The sequence below is a fragment of the Phoca vitulina genome, unplaced genomic scaffold, assembly GCF_004348235.1.
Source record: "Phoca vitulina isolate PV1807 unplaced genomic scaffold, GSC_HSeal_1.0 scaffold13, whole genome shotgun sequence".
Taxonomy (NCBI): Eukaryota; Metazoa; Chordata; class Mammalia; order Carnivora; family Phocidae; genus Phoca; species Phoca vitulina.
Window position 1 is genome coordinate 6,735,924 of NW_022589716.1, and position 19,086 is coordinate 6,755,009.

The window sequence follows — 19,086 nt, forward strand, 5'->3', positions numbered from 1 at the left end:
GAGAAAGACACATACCATATGATTTCACTCATCTGTGGAATTTAAGAAACGAAACAAATGAGCAAAGGAAGAAAAGAGACAAACCAAGAAACAGACTCTTTTTTTTTTTTTTAAGATTTTATTTATTTATTTGAGAGAGAGAGAGAGAGCATGAGAGGGGGGAGGGCCAGAGGGAAAAGCAAACTCCCCGCTGAGTGGGGAGCCTGATGCGGGGCTTGATCCTGGGACTCTGAGATCATGACCTAAGCCAAAGGAAGATGCTTAACTGACTGAGCCACCCAGGCACCCCCAAGAAACAGACTCTTAACTATAGAGAACAAACTGATGGTTACCACAGGGAAGGTGAGTGAGGGGGATGGGTGAAATAGCTAATGGGAATTAAGGAGTATGCTTATGATGAACACTGAGTAATGTATAGAATTGTTGAATCACTATATTGTACACCTGAAACTAATATAATACTGTGTATAAACTATATTAGAATTAAAATAAACTCAATTAAAAAAACATTTAACATTTAATCCAGGATTACCTGCCACAAGGTGGGTGGACCTCATCCAATCAGCTGAAGGTCTTATTGGAACAAAAGACCAACCTCTCTGAGCAAAAAGAAATTCTGCCAGCAGAAAGCTTTCAGACACCATCTTATTGATATCCTTAAGATTAAAAGCATCTCTTTGAAGTTACAAATTTGAAAAAGATGTAAGACCAGAAGTTTATTTGGAAAGGGCTATGGTCCAGATATAAGAGAAGGGGATTCAGCAGGATTTTTTATGAATTAGCCCAGGTCAAAGGCATCTGACAGAGGTAGAGGAAATGTAAGGTCTCTTTAGAGTTACCCCAAATCATGGAAATGCCTAAAAGTCTTTATGTTTCTCTTAGTAGAACTAGAGAACTTTCAGGTTATAGACCTTCCCCAAGTGAGTAATATGTATGCTGGTCTGTACATCAGTTGAGTCTTGTCAACTTGTTGAGATTGTGTCAGAAGATATTGTCATAAAATTATTACAAAAGTATATAATTGTCTTTTTTACCTGCTTTACCTTCCACCTTTTTTACATTTTGTTCCAAGATGACTTTCCCCAGTCTTGTTTCTGTGCTTCATAACTCTACAATGATCTTTATGGCATCAGCTGAGTTCTTGTTTTGGCCCTATGACCCTGAAGTCAAAGACACAATATCTAGGCCAGAGCTAAGCAAGACCTGGTCCATTCACTCTCTGAATAACCTTTCATGTTCCAGTTAGTGTCTTTTGTCAATATCACAGAAATTGGGGGGGGCCCCTGGGTGGCTCAGTTAAGTGTCTGCCTTCGGCTTAGGTCATGATCCCAGGGTCCTGGGATCGAGTGTCCCCTGCTCCGCAGGGAGTCTACTTTTCCCTCTGCTCCTCCCCTCTGCTCGTGCATGCTTTCTCTCTCTCTCTCAAATAAATAAAATCTTTAAAAAAAAAAAATCCCAGAAATTGGGTATGGCAGGGAACAGAAAGGTGGACTGGATGTTCTTAACTACTGAATTATTAGGCTGAAATACTTTTATTTCCCCAGAAGATATTATTTTTGAGGTGGCTGGGAAAATTTGAACATGAAGTACATATTAGAAGATGACAGGGTACTAATTAGGTGTGATTACAGCATTGTGGGCATGTAAGGAAATGTCCACACTTCTTAGTAAAATGACATGATGTCCAAGACGTGCATTAATATATTTAGGCAAAAAAAAAAAAAAAAGGAATAATAAAGGAAGGAAATGTGGCAAACACTTTATACTTTGTTGGATTGATATGACAGGCATATGATATTATCTTGTATCTAGTTTTATGTTATGTTTGAAATTTTTTATAACAAACCATTTAAAGCTCTCTACAGCATATCAGTATATCTGGTTTACTCCTAAAAATGAAAAATGAGAGTGACTTTACTTACACATGGTCCATCGTACAGTTTAGTTATGTTAAGCCCTTTGTATCTGAAAGAAATTATATTTTGAAATGATTATTTTTGCTTTATGGCATATTATAAATTACAACTAAATTGCACTTGATAATCTTTAGCTAAATTTGAGAAGGAAAAACACTGCTTGTAGTGAATTCTTATGTAGCAAATATTTAAAAATCCCTATTGTTATAGATCTTTATTTGTCAAAGATATTTGATATGTGAAACATACTCAGCCTTAAATCAAATATAGAAAATTAAAAATAATCTTGAATATTTAAGTAGAAATTCAGAGTATCATAAAAAGAATATGCAGTAAAATTAAAGTATGAATTTGATGAAAGGTAAGACATTACTACTGACCTTACAGAAATAAAAATGATTATAAAGGAATACTATAAACTATTGTTATGTCAACAGTTAGATAATCTAGATGAAATGGACAAATCCCTAGAAAAACACAAATTAGAAGAAATATGGACAAAGTACTGAAACACACTGACTCAAGAAGAAATAGGAAATCTCAACAGACCTGTACCAAGTAAAAAGATTGAATCAGTAATAAAAAACCTCTTAATAAAGAAAAGTTCAGGACCAGGTATCTTCTTCATTAGTGAATACTACCAAACATTTAAGAGCAAATACCAATCCTTTTCAAACTCTTTCAAGTACTAGAAGAGGAAAAAACACTTGCTAATCATTCTATGAAACCAGAATTACCATGATAGCAAAGACAAAGACATCACACACACACACGCACACACACACACAAAACTATAGACCAAATCCCTTATGAATATAGATGTAAAAATTCGCAACTAAACTATAGCAAGCTGAATCCAACAGCATATTAAAAGAATTATACACTATGACCAGGATTTATCCCAGGAATGCAGGGTGGTTCAACCCAAAAATATCAACCAATGCAATAGCATCACATTAATAGAATGAAGGAGGTAAAAGGCACATGTTCATCTCAATTTACATTAAAAAAATCCCTTATTTGACAAAATTCAACACCTTTTCATAATAAAAACGCTCAGAAACAAGGAATAGAAGGGACCTTCCTTGATATGATAAACAACACTTATTTTTTTTTTTTTTTGATAAACAACACTTATGAAAAACCCACAGCAATATCATACTCAGTGGTGAAAGACTGAAAGATTTCTTTCTAAGATCAGAAACAAGACAAAGATACCCATTTTCACCACTGATATTCGACATTATGCTGAAAGTTCTAGCCAGGGCAAGAAAAAGAAATTAAAGGCATCCAAAATTTCATTTGTCAATTTTACCTCAATAAAGCTGGGGTAGGGGGAGAGATCCAAATTGGAAAGGAAGAAGTAAAACCATCTCTATTTGAAGATGACATGATTCTACATATAGAAAATACCAAAGAATTCATATTAAAACTACTAAAGCTAATAAATTCAGCACTGTTTCAGGGTACAGATCAACACATGAAAATCAGTCGTGTTTCTATATAGCAACAGTGAACAAGCTGAAAATAAAATTAATAAAACAATTCCAGGGGCGCCTGGCTGGCTCAAGTTGGTTAAGCATCTGCCTTCGGCTCAGGTCATTATCCCAGTGTCCTGGGATTGAGCCCTGCGTCAGGCTCCCTGTTCAGTGGGGAGTCTGCTTCTCCCTCTGCCCCTATACCCCCCACCCCCGCTCATGCTCTCGCTCTCTCTCTGTCTGAAATAAATAAAATCTCTAAAAAAAATTTAAAAAAAAATTCCATTTACAGGGGAGTCTGGTTGGCTCAGTTGGTAGAGCATGCAACTCTGCCGAGGTCGTGAGTTCAAGCCCCATGCTGGGCATGGAGCCTACTTAAAAAACAAAGAAACAACAACAACAATCCCATTTACAATAGCATCCAAAAAAATAAAATACTTCTGAATAAATTTAGCTCAGGAGGTGAAAGACTTGTACACTGAAAACTAAAAAGCAGTTCTGAAAGAAATTAATGAAGTCCTGATAAATGGAAACTCTCCCATGCTCATGGATTGGAAGACTTAATGTTGTTGAAATGTCCATACTACCCAAAGCAAACTACAAAGTCCATGTAATCCCTATCCAAATACCAATGGCATTTTTTTTTTTTTTTTCAGAAACGGAAAAGCCTACTTTCAAATTCATACGGAGTTGCAAGAGGTCCTGCGTGGCCAGAACCATTGAAAAAAAGAAAAGCTGGAGAACCCCAAAATCCCAATTTCAAAAACTTACTACCAAGATATGGAAACTGTGTGGCACTGGCATTAGGATAGACCTATAGAACAATGGAATGAAATTGAGAGTGCAGGATAAATTCAAACATCTATGACAAATTTATTTTTGACAAGGGTGCCAAAGCCTTTCAGTGATAGAAGGAATAGTCTTTTCAACAAATGGTGCTGGGACAACTAGATAATCACATGCAAAAGAATGAAGGTGGACCTCTGTCTCACACCATAACAAAAATTAACTCAAAAATAGATCTACAGCCTAAATTTTTTTTAAAGATTTTACTTATTTATTTGACAGAGAGATAAAGCACAAGCAGGGGGAACAGCAGAGGGAGAGGGAGAAGCAGGCTCCCCGCTGAGCAGGGAGGCCAATGTGGGACTGGATCCCAGGACCCTGGGACCATGACCTGAGCTGAAGGCAGATGCTTAACTGACTGAGCCACCCAGGTGTCCCTACAACCTAAATTTAATAGCCAAGACTATAAAACTCTTAGAAGAAAACATAGGGGTAAGTCTTCATGCCCTTGGATTTTACAGAGGCTCCTTAGGTATGACACTGAAAGCAGGAGAAGCAGCAGGAAAAAATACATATATATACATTGAACTTGATCAAAATTCAAAACTGTGCATCAAAATACATTATCAGGAAAGTGGAAGACAATCTACAGAATGGGAGAATATATTTACAAATTATAATATCTAGTATTAAGAATATATAGAGAACTCTTACAGTTCAAAAATAAAAAGACAAAGAATGAAGTAAAAAAAAGAAAAAGGGCACCTGGGTGGCTCAGTCGTTAACGGTCTGCCTTCGGCTCAGGTCATGATCCCAGAGTCCTGGGATCGAGTCCCGCATCGGGCTCCTGGCTCAGTGGGGAGCCTGCTTCTCCCTCTGACCCTCTCCCCTCTCATGCTGTTTCTCTCTCTCTCAAATAAATAAATAAAATAAAATCTTTTTAAAAAATGGGGCAAAAGACTCAAATAGACATGTCTCCAGAGAAGGTGTACAGATGGCCAGCAAGTACATGAAGATGCTTAACATCATTAGTCATTAGGGAAATGTGGATTAAAGCCATAATGAGATATCATTTCACATCCACAGGATGGATATTAAAAAATGTCGGGGAGAATGTGAGGAAACTGGAACCCTCAATGTTGCTGGCAGGAATGTAAAATGGTCCAGTCCCTGTGGGAAACATTTGGTGGTTTCTCAGTAAGTTACACATATAATTACTATAGGACCCAGTAAATTCCACTCCTAAGTTTATACCCCAAACATTGAAAACAGGTGCTCAAGTACATACCTTTACATAAATGTTCATAGCAGCACTATTCACAATAGCTAAAATGAGGAAACAACCCAAATGAGAGAATTTGTTGCTTCAAAATACTAAAGACAGTCCTTCAGGCTGAAGTGAAAAGACACTAGACAGAACCTCAAATCCACATGAAGAAACAAAGAGAACCAGTAAAGGTAACTATATAGGGAAAGAGAAAAGACAGTGTAAATGTATGTTTTGTCTATAATTTTTTCTCCTCTCTGATTGAAAAGGCAACTACGTAAAGCAATAATTACCAATCTGTATTGATGGGCATCCATGTATGAAGGTATAATTTGCATGATAATATACAAAGAAGAGGGGGTAGAATGGAGCTATCAGGAGCAAAGTTTTTAAAAATACTTTGGTAATTAATGTGGTATCAGTCCAAACTAGATTATTATACAGTAAAATCCTTTCATTCCCCTATTAACTACTAAGAATATATTTCAGAAAATACTAGTCAGTGTGAGTTCTTTGAAAGTCATCTGTCTCTCAAGTATCTCCTGGTTTTAGCCTTCTCTGGGTCTGTGATGTCCTAAACCCCCAGACTGTGCATTCTGATCGTCAGCTGTCTATGCCGGTCCTGGAGGCTGATGCTAAAGTTGTTCACCTCACAAGTCTTTTATGGGTTCTAGTGTAAATTTTGGTATTTATGCAGCAAGGCATGCAAGAAAGTCCAATCCTGCCCAGCTTGACATCTCTTATTGTGACCAGGGTTATTATTTCTTCTTTTAAGGAGAAGACAAGAGGAAGGAGAGAAAGAAAATTTTATCTACTCTCCTGTCTTTGCTTTTTCTCTCTCTTAAAATACTGGACTTAATCTCTAAATCTTAGTCATCCAAAGGTGTTGCTTTTTCCTTAAAGGAGAAAGCAGATGTCAGGGAATCTTCCTCCAAACTCTGTAAGGCAGCCTCCTTGATGAAAACCTCTGTGCCTTGCTGTTCCTCTTAGACCAAAGCATTGGCCACTTCATGCCTAACATATGATGGACCCAAAGACTAAGCCATGAAAGTTAAAGCATGAAAGCTAAAAGAAAGTTGGAAGCTAAAGAAAGTTGTTTGAGAGGATAATACCCATTTAAGGATCAATAAAGCAACAGCTGGGAAGATTCTGCACCTGGCCCCCTCTTCCTCTTCTTCATCAGGCTTTTATTCTTTGGCCTGAGGGGGCTTGAGGGTAACCCTCATCTGCGGTCACATGATCTGATTGCTGTGGCTCGTTGCTGCTGAGAACTTTCCACTTGATACTTGTCCAGGCCAGACAGAACACTCTCGACTCAGTGGGTTTCTGTTTCTGCAATTGTGTGAATGGGATCACTTCTGAGAGCATAAGGGAAGATCGAAGAAATGGAGGAACAAATCATGGAGGAGTCACTGGAGGGAAGATCTAACCAGTAGGAAGCGTTCTGAAGAGGTTACTCCTATCTTGGCTACCTTTAGCCTCCTGACTGGGAGAAGGGAAAATAAAAATCAAGACTTACAGGATTTGGGAGCAGAGATGGCATTCACCACTGTAAGTAACCTGGTCACTGCCACATATGGGTTCACTTGGCTTGATGTAAGAGAAAATCCAGCACTTATTTATATTCCCAGTGCACTGCGCCTGAAGATGAGACACAGATTACTGCTTCAGATGCCTTCCTCCAGGACCTCTGACCATTGTCACTGGTAGTGGGGTAGGGGGCTTGAAGAAGGAATGCGAGACCAAGCATCCAGGGAACAGTCTTTAGCAGCTTTGGGGTTTGACTCCTGGCACATACCCAACAATATGACTATAATATAATATATACTATAATGTAACATATAATCTGTGAACTCCCCAGTCTAAAATGTAAGTTCCTCATTAGGATGAAAATCCCTGCCCTACCAACCACAAAATGTGATTGTTAGATTACAGAAAGGAACATGTCTTGAAGGTTAGACTTTTCTTATGAACATTACTGAGTGACTTGTGTGTGGTGCTTCAGACAACAGTGATGTCAAACTTACCACAGCAGAGGTAGGGTATAGAAGGAAGGGGACAGAGAGAATATTTGTGAGGCCTTAGTGTGGGGGAGGCAGGATGTACATTTTGGCCTGTCTCGGCTGAAAGAATGTCCACTGCAGCATAGGACAGACCTGAACTTGAGCCATGACTTCATCATCCATTTAATGGTTCAAAATACTTGGCTTCTATCCCACAAGAGAGTATGAACTGGTTGGAATGATGCATGGGAAGAGGGCCCAGGAACATATGAAATGTGCTACACACAGTTGATGACCCAGCTTTTACTGTGGTGTTATTCCCACACAAGTCCCCTCTGCCCCCACCTCTCAGAAGAAAGCTCTGGGGACTATCCAGGAAACTGGCTTACTCGCCATTCTTGTTCTTGGGAACCAAGGAAGTAGAGCTCACCTTTGTCTCTCGTAGGCGAGCCCCTGTGCCTGTAGGAAGAGGGAAATCTGGAAGACAAAAACACATTCGGAAGAGTTGCTGCTCTGTCTTCTGACCTTAGGGGAAAAAAGCTAGGATGAGGGAGACCCTGCTTGGCACCCAGGAAGCAACATATCCCATCAGAAGGTGGAGATTAAATTAATTGCCAGTGACCAATGATTTAATCAAGCGTGCCTTTGTGGAATTGTATAAAATATTTAGACAGGAGAGATTCCATTTTGAAGCTCTGTTTTCCTTTCTAACTAATGAACTCTTGAACTGGGCCAGAAGGGGTCATTGTATTACAAACAGTTGCTTGTAAAATCCAACAGAACAACAGGTCCTCAGACCATAAAACTGTTGACATGACCTTTATGAAGACAGAAGCATTGACTAATGCATTCCAGGAGGAGTTTTGTTTGATAGCACCTATAAAATAATCGACTAGGTAGTCACCAAAAGCAGCTCAACCGGTTAGCACCGAATTAAGTTCTTTTCTCTTCTTTATATCCTGTAGTTACCCTCTTTCTTTCTCATAAAACCCCTCTTGCTTTCCCATGTGAGCAGGACACTTTTCTGGTTACTCTGGAAACCGTGCTTGCCAAATTGCAATTCCGAGACAGATAGAAGCCTTTGTTCTTCTTCAGTTTTGCCTCTTTTTCTCAGTTGACACTGTCATAATGGAACCTCCATAAAAATCCTAAACCACAAGGTTTGGAGAGCTTCCAGGTTGAACACACTGAGGTGCTAGGAGGGTGGTATGCTCAGAGAGGTCATAGAAGCTCTCTGCCCCTTCCCACATACCTTGTCCTATGCATCTCTTCCATTTGGCTGTTCCTGAGTTGTGTCCTTTATAATAAACTGGTAACAGTAAGTAAAGCACTATCCTGAGTTCTGTGAGCCATTCTAGCAAGTTACTGAACCTGAGGAGGGTGTCAGGGGAACTCCTGACTTATAACTTGTTGGTTAGAAGTACTGGAGGCCCAGTCTTGTGACTGCTGTCCCAAGTAGGGGCAGTCTTGTGGGACTGAGTCCTTAACTGTGGTGTTTGGATGGATGCCAGATAGTAGTGCCATAATTATATTTAATTGTGGGATACCCAGTTGGTGTCCACAGAAAATGGGAGGATTGCTTGGTGTGGAAAACCCACACATTTGGTGTCAGAAGTGTTGGAGTAGAAGGAAATAGTTTTTTCTTCAGTAGACGAAGAAAAGGGGTTTTCCCCATAAGATACTAGAGGCAGGAAGAACAGTTTTCAATTTGTTACAGAGCCTCTTAAGATGTGAGAGGCTTGAAAAAAATGTTTTAAGTGAGAGAAAGCACCAATAGAACGTAAAAAATTGAAGATAAATGAGAATTTCAGAGTCCAGATGGAAACAGGACCTGTTGAGTGTAGAGGCTGCTTTTAGGCAACAGGCTTGTGCAATAGAAATCTGAAGAAGGCAAGAGGGCCCACAGTGACCACCGACAACCAAGCTAACACCAACAGGCTCATGAAGCAATCCACATGAAATAGCCATAGGCCCTAACTGACCAGTTACAGCCACGCACAGTTCCTCAGATTACCAAAAAAGGGAAAATTCCATAAGTCCCCATACTTCCTCATTCCGCCCTGTAACTATAGCCCCTCACCACCGCCTCCTGGCAGTCTCTGCTTCGCTGTCCTGCCTGACACTCCCTTTGGGGTTTGAGAAATGTAAATATACAGATTCTGGAAATGAATGTTTTTAAGGTTTGAATGCTTCGATAGTAATCAGGTATTTTGGAAAGTTCAGTGGTCCTGGGTTTGGAAGGTCTGGATTTGACTCCCAGCTTTGATACCAATGACATTGAGGGAATGAATCCTCTCTTCCTCTGGGTTTCAGTTTCTACATCTGTAACATAAAGGAATTAGTATTAAACAAAACTGAACAGCACTTCCACTCCTGCCTCTGATTTTACTGTAATACTGGATATACCCCAGAAAACGTGGGCAGAGCAAGGATACATACATAACTCACCAACTGCAAGGGCAGCCCACACGGAGATGGCCAGGACAAGGACGGCATTCGAGAAAACCTCCTTCATGGTGGCAGAAGAGCTATGAAAATATGCAGCCTTTGATGGTAGGAGAGAGCAAGTTCCACGTGAAGTACTCATTCTCACAGAGATCCCGCATTGACCAGGAAGTGAAGTCTAAATCCTTCAAGTATGTTCTTTCCTCAGGCCATTTGGAATGAATTTTGTCTGATGCAATTAAGTGGCTTCATTTATTTCTCTAGAACAATTGGACATTAGAAGAAAATGATCTCAAAAATGGAATTTTAGAAGATGCCAGAAAAAGAGCTAGTAAAGACTATCTGCAGGGGATCATTTGATAAAGAATAGGCACCAAGAACTTTGCGATTAAATGTTTAAAAGTTGATCTTTATCTCTGAGGTAAGAAGGGCAGTCACTAGGAAGTTCAGTGACACGTGTTAAATCAACAGACAATAAAAGACAGGAAGGAACAAAACATTTCTTAATCCTTTCTTAATCTTCCATATTATTACTTTGGTGTTAATATTTAGTAATCTATATCAGTATTGAAGGGAAAACCATAGAGTATTTACCAACAGCTTACTTGCATTATTGAAAATATTATAGTACAAGGCAGTTGACATTATTTATATGGTTTTGATACATTTTCCAGGCAAATTATATATCTAGGTAATTTCTGCCCAAGACCCTCCCTGAGTAAAAACAAATAATAAAGAATATAACCCTTTTCCTACTCAAAAGTTTGCAGATTAGTATGTCCACTTTACCTGCTGGGACTCCCGTAGTTGCTGTGAAAAACAGGCTGGACGAGATATTTTTTATTTCCAGTTTGTTGATAATGAAATTACGACGTGTGTGGGAGTGGGTGGGTGAGGGAGGAAATGTCTTTTCAAGGCTGAGATGCCTGACAGCAGAAGAGAGTGAACTTTGTTTTTAAAGATTTTTTTTATTATTTTTGAGTGAACTCTACACACAATGTGAGGCTCGAACCCACAACTTGGAGATCAAGAGTCACACACGCCACTGACTGAGCCAGCCAGGCGCCCTGAAGGAAGGGAACTCTGAAGTTAAGAATGTGGTTACAACTCATACCTATTTCTTCCAACTCCAAATTCTGTCATGCCTAAATCTCGTGAGTTTCTATTTCAGTTTTTTAAGGGTGGTATGTACTGTCCATTACCGCTCCAGAATTTAGTCGTTCTTGCCAAACCTGGACCTAGCAATGTAGAGATGTGTCCTACCCAAATACTGAATTCTTGTATTTTTATCTGTATAGCAATCATTGTATCTAGGACAGCTTTGGGTGTGTAGACAGTACTATAAATTGCCACAGCTTCATATGCAGTTACTTATTTCATCAGTAGTCAAAACTCTGTATTCAGTTTATCGAAACCTTTAATTTAGAAGGTTTCTAATACTAACTCACAGAATCTTAAAGTGGAAAGTTATCTTATATGGAATCCGCCTTGTTCAGGTTCAGCCTTGTTGAGTGGAGTTGAGGAATCCTGGGATGGAGTGCTCTTTCCATGAGCACTAAACGATAGCTCTTTCTACCACTTGGAACAAAAGTCCCTCAAAATACCAACTTTTGGGGCGCCTGGGTGGCTCAGTCATTAAGTGTCTGCCTTTGGCTCAGGTCATGATCCCAGGGTCCTGGGATCGAGCCCCACATCTGGCTCCCTGCTCGGCGGGAAGCCTGCTTCTCCCTCTCCCACTCCCCCTGCTTGTGTTCCTGCTCTCACTACCTCTCTCTTTGTCAAATAAATAAATAAAATCTTAAAACAAAACAAAACAAAACACACACCAACTTTAAAGGAAAAGTTCAGAGGTTATTGGGTATCATAAATTCTGTAGGTCCCAGTGCTTGATGAATGGCCTTAAATAGGGACATGCCGCATAGTTCTGGGAGGTGGAGTATACTTTCTCAGTACTGTTTTTAGTTTGTTTGTTTGTTTACTTTTTAAGTAGGCTCCACACTTAGCATGGAGCCCAATGTGGAGCCCAACCTGGGACTTGAATTCAAGACCCTGAGATCAAGATCTGAGCTGATATCAAGAGTTAGAGGCTTAACCAACTGAGCCACCCAGGTGCCTCTGCTTTCTCAGTACTGTTCTGATTGACCACAGCGTGTACCATAATAGTCTCCAAAATTTTTGCTTTCAATCCCTCTAAATTTGATGCCCACTTAGATTTTTTTAAAAAGATTTTATTTATTTATTTCATTTGAGAGAGAGAGAGAGAGAGCGGGAGGAGCAGAGGGGGAGGGAGAAGGAGAGGGCAAGAACCCCAAACAGACTCTGCACTGAACACGGAGCCCGACGTGGGGCTTGATCCCACAACCTTGAGACAATAACCTGAGCTCAAACCAAGAGTCAGACACCCAACCTACTGAGCTACCCAGGCACCCACACCCCACTTAGATATTTTTTTAAAACTCTCTCTTTTTTATTTTTTATTTTTTATTTTTAAAGATTTTATTTATTTATTTGACAGAGAGAGACACAGCGAGAGAGGGAACACAAGCAGGGGGAGTGGGAGAGGGAGAAGCAGGCTTCCCTGCTGAGCAGACAGCCCGATGCGGGGCTCGATCCCAGGACCCTGGGATCATGACCTGAGCCGGAGGCAGACGCTTAACGACTGAGCCACCCAGGCGCCCCAAAACTCTCTCTTTTTTAAAGATTTTATTTATTTATTTGACAGAGAGAGAGAAAGACAGAGCACAAGCAGGGGGAGCGGCAGGCAGAGGGAGAAGTAGACTCCCTGCTGAGCAGGGAGCCCGATGTGGGACTCGATCCCAGGACCCCGGGATCATGACCTGAGCCGAAAGCAGACGCTTAACCAACTGAGCCACCCAGGCGCCCCCACTTAGATATTTTTTAAGTGGCATGTAAAATGTTTCACCCTAAGTTTAAATGGTTACAAATGATTAAATGCACACGTTTTAAAATAAAAATGTTGAAAGTGAAAGTCATTCTTTAAGATGTATCCAGTGGAATCTACATTCTATGGTGATTTGACGTAACCAAACATATGGATGAGCTCGCAGTTTGAAATTTTACATACTTTTCTTCCTTGAATGAGTAGAATTTTCATTCTACTTTCCCTACAATTTTATACACAATGTTATGTTACAAATTTTTACTGGTCAGGCTTTTCTAATTTTCTTCAACAGAAATATGCAATGAATTGATGTTTTCAATTTCCTGTGACCATAGGATATAAAGTGTTAATAAAATTCTTTTGGGTTGAGTTATCACAAACAGTAGTACATATTGATCAAAACAGCATATATTATAAATTTTGATAGTTATTTAACATAGAAGTAAATTTTTATTAAATCTCTCTCTCTCTTTTTTTTAAGTTTATTTATTTAAGTAATCTCTATACCCAGTGTGGGCCTCTAACTCACGGCTCCAAGATCAAAAGTCATACGCTCCTCCAACTGCGCCAGCCAGGTGCTCCTAAGTATACATCTCTTAATGAGATGCATGGTGCTGATGTTTTTCAGTTATTTGTGTATATACCCTTGAATATTACTTGTTGCTGGAATTACTCAGGATCCAGCATCAGTTCTGTATTTACCCTTTGTTTTCACAGATACACACTGAAAAAATCATGTTCACATTAAATAAGTAGATGGGGGTGGGGTGCCTGGGTGCCTCAGTGGGTTAAGATCTATTTTAATTATCAAAACAAACTCATGAGGTTAGATACAATGTTATCCTCATGTCACTGATCTGGAAAATGCAACACTGTCAGATTAAATAACTTGCCAATATTCACATATCTGATGAGTAGCACAGCTGAGATTTGAACTGGCTCTGGGGTCTTTCACTTTTACACTCCACAGTCTCCAATATTAGTAGCCTCATTATATTTTTTACTGAGTATATAAGAACCTAGATGTTTGCTGATTGCAGCTTTGTAGCAAGCTTATTCTTGTTTCTTTATTCTTATGGCAGATTCAGACTCACAGGAGTGGGATGCTGCTTTAGAGAAAGGAAAGAGGGAGAGAAGGAAGACTGGGAGAAACGGAGAAGAGGGAGGGAGACGAGGGAAGAGGACGAGGATCGTGGATTTCCAGGTGGGTTGAAACAAATCAGAGTTCTACCAGCAAAGTAGGAGTGTGCATTAGTAATTTCAGTGTTTCCCTCAGTTTGGCGAGTAGAAAGTGATATGGCATTGTTATTTTACTATTATTTTTAAAGATTTTATTTATTTGAAAGAGACAGAGAGAGAGCATGGGGGTTGGGGAAGAGGCAGAGGGAGAGGGAGAAACAGACTTCTGGCTGAACACAGAGCCCAACATGGGGCTGCACGCAGGGCTGGATCCTTGGGCCCCAAGATCATGACCTGAGCCAAATTCAGATGCTTAACTGACTGAGCCACCCAGGCGCCCTGCCATTGTTACTTTAATTTGCATTTCTTCACCCAAATGTATGTGAATATTTTTCTAGGAGGTTGTATCTTTTTGGGTTGGTCTTTGTGAACTGAAAATTCATACCTTTTCCCCAGTTTTCCCTTAGTCTTTCCTCAGAAATTCATAAGAGTTATTACTTCTGTGTAACTAATCAAATTTTATAATCTGCAAAGTACATTTTTACTAGATCGATTATTTATGTGCTAATTGTGTATTGTGTTTATAGAACATATTATCACACAAATGTTTTTACATGGTATTTAATCAAGTAATTCCATTTTATTATTACAGAGTTTCTGCTTTCTTATCTTCTTTGATATGGTTGTCCCTGCCCCTAAATTTTAGATGTAGTCATGTAGATTTTTTTGCAAAATTTTATTGCTTTATATTTTTAATTTAAATATTTAAGTTGTCTGGATATTTTAAATTTAAATATTTAAGCTCAGATTTAAATATGGAGTAAAATAGGACTTATGTGAAAAATATTTTACACATACAGAGCTATGATGATGAAGCTCTTGTCACCAGCTGTCTCAGTCAGTGGAGCATGTGACTCTTGATCTGGCGTTGTGAGTTCGAGCCCCACGTTGGGTATAGAGATTACTTAAAAATAAAATCTTAAAAAAAGAAAGAAAAGAAGTAAATAGATCTTTATAAGCCAACAAATAGCTTTAATAGTTTTGAGAATGAATTAGGAAATAGGAAAACAGATCAATAAAACAAAGGTGAGAGTCCAATATTGGGAGTTTTATCTTCTAAGAAAAGGAAGCAAGTAGATGGCTTAGTCTCCTCCCGGGACGGTGTGTCAGATGGTGCATATAGAAGTCTGCTGTAGGCTAACTGAACATTAAAAAAGAAAATGTTATAAAGAAAAAAAAAAAAAGAAGTCCGCTGTAGGGAGCCATGCAGGAGGCTGTTTGACCAGGCAAGGTGGCAGAAGAGGGAGCTCCAGACCAAAGCCAAGAGGATGGAAAAGCTGAATCACAGCACTTCCACGAAGTAGGGGGACATGGGTGACGCCCAAGCAAAGCACAGAAACACGCTTTACGTATCCAGAAAGTGAAAGATAACGTAAGCAACCATATATGGGTTATTTTAGTAAACCAAGCAATAGAAAGAGACCAATTCTCAGCTCAGTCACAAAATAGCCTCTCCGTTCAGGCTTCCTTCCGGGATAAGTGATTGTCACCATTAAATACTTCCCTGGATCACCCACCCACCCGCTACCCAAGTCAACTCTTCACTTCCATTTAACAATCAACTCGTTCATACCACCTGAAGGAGTTGATGAAAAAAACAGAATAAAAAACAAGAATAAACAAATAATAGCAGGGGTAGGAAAATATGTTTAGGGTCAGAAATAACAATTAAAAATTATCCAAAAGGATCATTTGAATCTCTGAAACCTCCAGACTTACATTGTTACGTGTCCAATTATATACTGAAGTAAAGGACGTGGGCAGCTTCTCAATGATTACAAGCACTTTGGGTGAGAGAGACACTTATTGTCTCCTTAATTGTACTGGGCTCTGAGACAGAAACAAATGAGAATCTCCCAGCATATGCCATCAGAGTATGGGAACTCAAAGATTTTGTTCCTTTTATAAGCAGAAAAATTATAATGTTCCTAGTATTTGTGTATAAAACCAGACATTTTTATAAAAGATGACACAGGAAAATGTAGAATTCTAAAATACTTTTAAAACAGGTATCCTGGGCACCTGGGTGGCTCAGTCGGTTAAGCATCTGCCTTCGGCTCAAGACCCACATCAGGCTCTCTGCTCAGCAGGGAGTCTGTTCTCCCTATCCCTCTGACCCTCCCCGCTGCTCATGCTCTCACTCACACATGCTCTCTCTCTCAAAAGTAAATAAAAATCTTTAATTAAAAAAAATAAAATAAAACAGGTATCCTTAGAAGATTACCCTAAATGAAATCAAAGTAGTTAGGAACAGAAGGGTCCAGCGTATCTGAACTCCTTTCCGAGTATAACCCATCCTGCAGAATATCCCATTCTCTCTGGGTTCTCAGAAAGTGATAGTGATGTAGGAAAGACGTTATTAGGGTTCAAAGCCGACGGCCAAGAAAGAATTCTTGAGATGTCTTTGGTGCAAAAAGGTGGTTTTATTAAAGCACAGGGACAGGACCCGTGGGCAGAAAGAGCTACACCAGGGTCATGAGGGGTGGCCCGTTATATACTTTCAGGTTGGGAGGGGGTTAGGGAGAGCGTAATCTCTAAGGAATTCTGGAAGCAAGGTTTTCAAGACCTTGAGGGGGCTAGCTCTTGTTGGGGAAAGGTCATTTATTACTATCTAATAAAACCTTAGTCATGAGACCCTTCAGGTGTATATCAGTGGGTCATATGCTTGGAGGATGATTACCAACATGTATCTTGGGGGGTTTAGAGATAAAGGAAGTTTCCAAAGGAATTTTTATATGTTAAAGTAGACTTACAGGATTGGGGGGGCGGGGGAGTCGGGCTAGGATTGTCTTTTGCCCTTAGCAAAGTATTAACATCGAGGCAGCTGAGTCCCTAGAGGAATGTCACTCTGCCTATTTCAAGGACTTGTCAGTGGTCTCTAGGTAGTAAGGAAATTTAATAATTTTTCTTCTGCCTTTGTTTCCCACATCAATAGGACACAGAATGCCCAAATGTGTGTGTGTGCTTATTGAAAGGAATTTATCCCAGTCCCAAACCACACATTTAATGGAATATTTAACATGATGAGAGATTCTGGATCAGAAAATTGTTGAAGTTTGGGACATAGAACACAGAGGCACAGAACTAAGAAGCCAATAGTTTAAGATATTTGAAGACCCAAATATTTAAGCTATTCAAAGAAGTAGGTGAGAGATTGGGGAGAAGACAGAGAGGAAATGAGCAAATGGATAGTTGGAACGGCACAGGCTACTAATAATAGAATCAGAATATGAAGAAGTCCTGGTTTTCTGTCAAAGAGAGATACTTGTTATATGTGTCTGAAAGAGGACTTCAAGCACCTCCATTTTGACCTCAGTCCTCCTTTCTAATTGATTCAGTTCTTTCTAGCATTATCTCTTAACTCAGGCCAAAGACCCTGTGGGCAAAGCATCCCCCGTGAGAACTGAAACTACCCCCTCAAGCAATAAGAACCACCCTGAGCCAGCAAGACAATGATGGCGACTGACCCCAAGACGAGATCGACCTGACCTTCACTATCCACCTGCATGTACCCACCGAACTTATATAAACCTGGGAGTATTTTCAGCACTTTGGAGACCATCTTTGAGATGCTAGTCTGCTGTCTTCTAGGTGTCGGCCTCCCTGAAATAAATTCCTTTCTTGTTTCACCACCGCTGGTCTCTCTGCCTTTGGATTTTGTCAGCAGCGAGTGGCCACACTTGGTCTGTTTGGGAGCCCGGAGCCAGGTGCTCATGCACCCCTGTGGCCCGGTTACATTTCTGTTGAAGGATGTTTTTTCCAGTGAATCAATGCTTCACTAACGCTACATGAAAGACTAAGTAATAAATAATGATAAATAGCGAAATAGTGATAAGACTATCTAAAAAGTATAAGAGAAGCCTATAGAAATATCTATATTGAAGAAAGAGAGAGAACAAACTGAGGGCTGCTGGAGGGGAGGTGGGTGGGCAATGGGCTAAATGGGTGATGGGTATTAAGGAGGGCACTTGTGATGATGAGCCCTGGGTATTATATGTAAGTGATGAATCACTGAATTCTACTCCTGAAATCAATATTACATGACATGTTAACTAACTAGAATTTAAATAAAAATTTAAAAGAAAGAAAGAAAGCAGGGTAGCAGCCCTTGAATAAGAGAAAAGGAGCTGAAGAAAAATCAACAAGCAAGGAATGTATAGACAGGAATCCGAAACCGAAAAAGTGAAATATAACAAAATATCAAATTATCATTAAATGAAAGATAATGGCTCACCATATAAGTTTAACTTCCAAAGGAATTGGTTTGGTTAAAGTGCTCCCGGGGAAATGACGTGTGTGTGTTTATTATAGAAAACATGTATTTGTCTAAGGCAGTGAGTCATTGAATGCATGTTGAGAGCCGAGGTGATGGCAGATTGCTCGAGAAAGCACAATACAACATAAACACACCAGCCCACATGAAGCCTGCGTGAACACGGTGCCGTCCATATGGCCTCTGGACTTAATTAAAAATTGAAGAGACAGTCTCCCTGAAATCTATATACACTGTCATTCTCCAAAACTTGACTAATTTCTTGTGCAAACAACACAGCTCCGGCCACTGTGATTGGCATGACTCTGACTGGGCACAGATTTTTTTTTTTTTTTTTTTTTTTTTAGCTTCTGAAGCTTTAATGTAGATATGATTTCCAATACGCTTTTACAAATACTGGAAACAGCTTCCAGGCCCTTTTCTTTTAAGGATCTTTGGAGATTCATAAGAACTACAGATTTGAAGATTGCAGTTGCCATCCAAGGAGGATGAAAATTCAGTGACTTCCCCAAAATAATTAACATGAAATTACAAGTCCTGATTATCCTTATTTACTTTTTCACAAAATTCTCCCTAGAGTTACCCTGGTAATCGGGTAAGCTCCTTATCTATATCCAATAGCCCTCAATAGATCTGGGTATCCTTCTTTTTCCAGTGTGGAGGGACTTGGGCCCATGGCCATAGGTCCCATTGGTAAAAGACTCCATGAATATATGTTTATTTATACGTACAGAGGCTCTGTTGGTTCCATTCTCGAGGACACCAGGTCCCCAGGTC

At 39.7% G+C, this 19,086-nt stretch overlaps 1 protein-coding gene and 2 long non-coding RNA genes across 3 annotated transcripts in view; 2 read left to right on the forward strand and 1 right to left on the reverse strand.

The window, feature by feature from the left end:
* The window catches only part of LOC116637240, a 21,106-nt gene extending 16,727 nt beyond the window's left edge, over nucleotides 1-4,379 (forward strand). The window contains exon 3 of the long non-coding RNA XR_004300432.1: nucleotides 4,051-4,379. This is a non-coding gene — a long non-coding RNA (uncharacterized LOC116637240). The remainder of the gene's footprint in view (nucleotides 1-4,050) is intronic.
* Nucleotides 4,380-6,302: 1,923 nt separating this feature from the next.
* SPINK8 (serine peptidase inhibitor Kazal type 8 (putative)) lies at nucleotides 6,303-10,377 on the reverse strand. The gene is made up of 3 exons (XM_032412658.1): nucleotides 9,899-10,377; nucleotides 7,881-7,927; nucleotides 6,303-7,088 (listed from the first exon to the last, which is right to left on the reverse strand). The coding sequence occupies exons 1-3, from the start codon at nucleotides 10,035-10,037 to the stop codon at nucleotides 6,963-6,965; spliced, it is 312 nt and encodes a 103-aa protein (XP_032268549.1). The 5' UTR covers nucleotides 10,038-10,377; the 3' UTR covers nucleotides 6,303-6,962.
* A 520-nt stretch (nucleotides 10,378-10,897) lies between these two features.
* Nucleotides 10,898-17,658, forward strand: LOC116637241. The gene is made up of 3 exons (XR_004300433.1): nucleotides 10,898-11,049; nucleotides 13,880-14,001; nucleotides 17,403-17,658. It is a non-coding gene; the product is annotated as an uncharacterized LOC116637241 (long non-coding RNA).
* The last annotated feature ends 1,428 nt before the right edge of the window (nucleotides 17,659-19,086 follow it).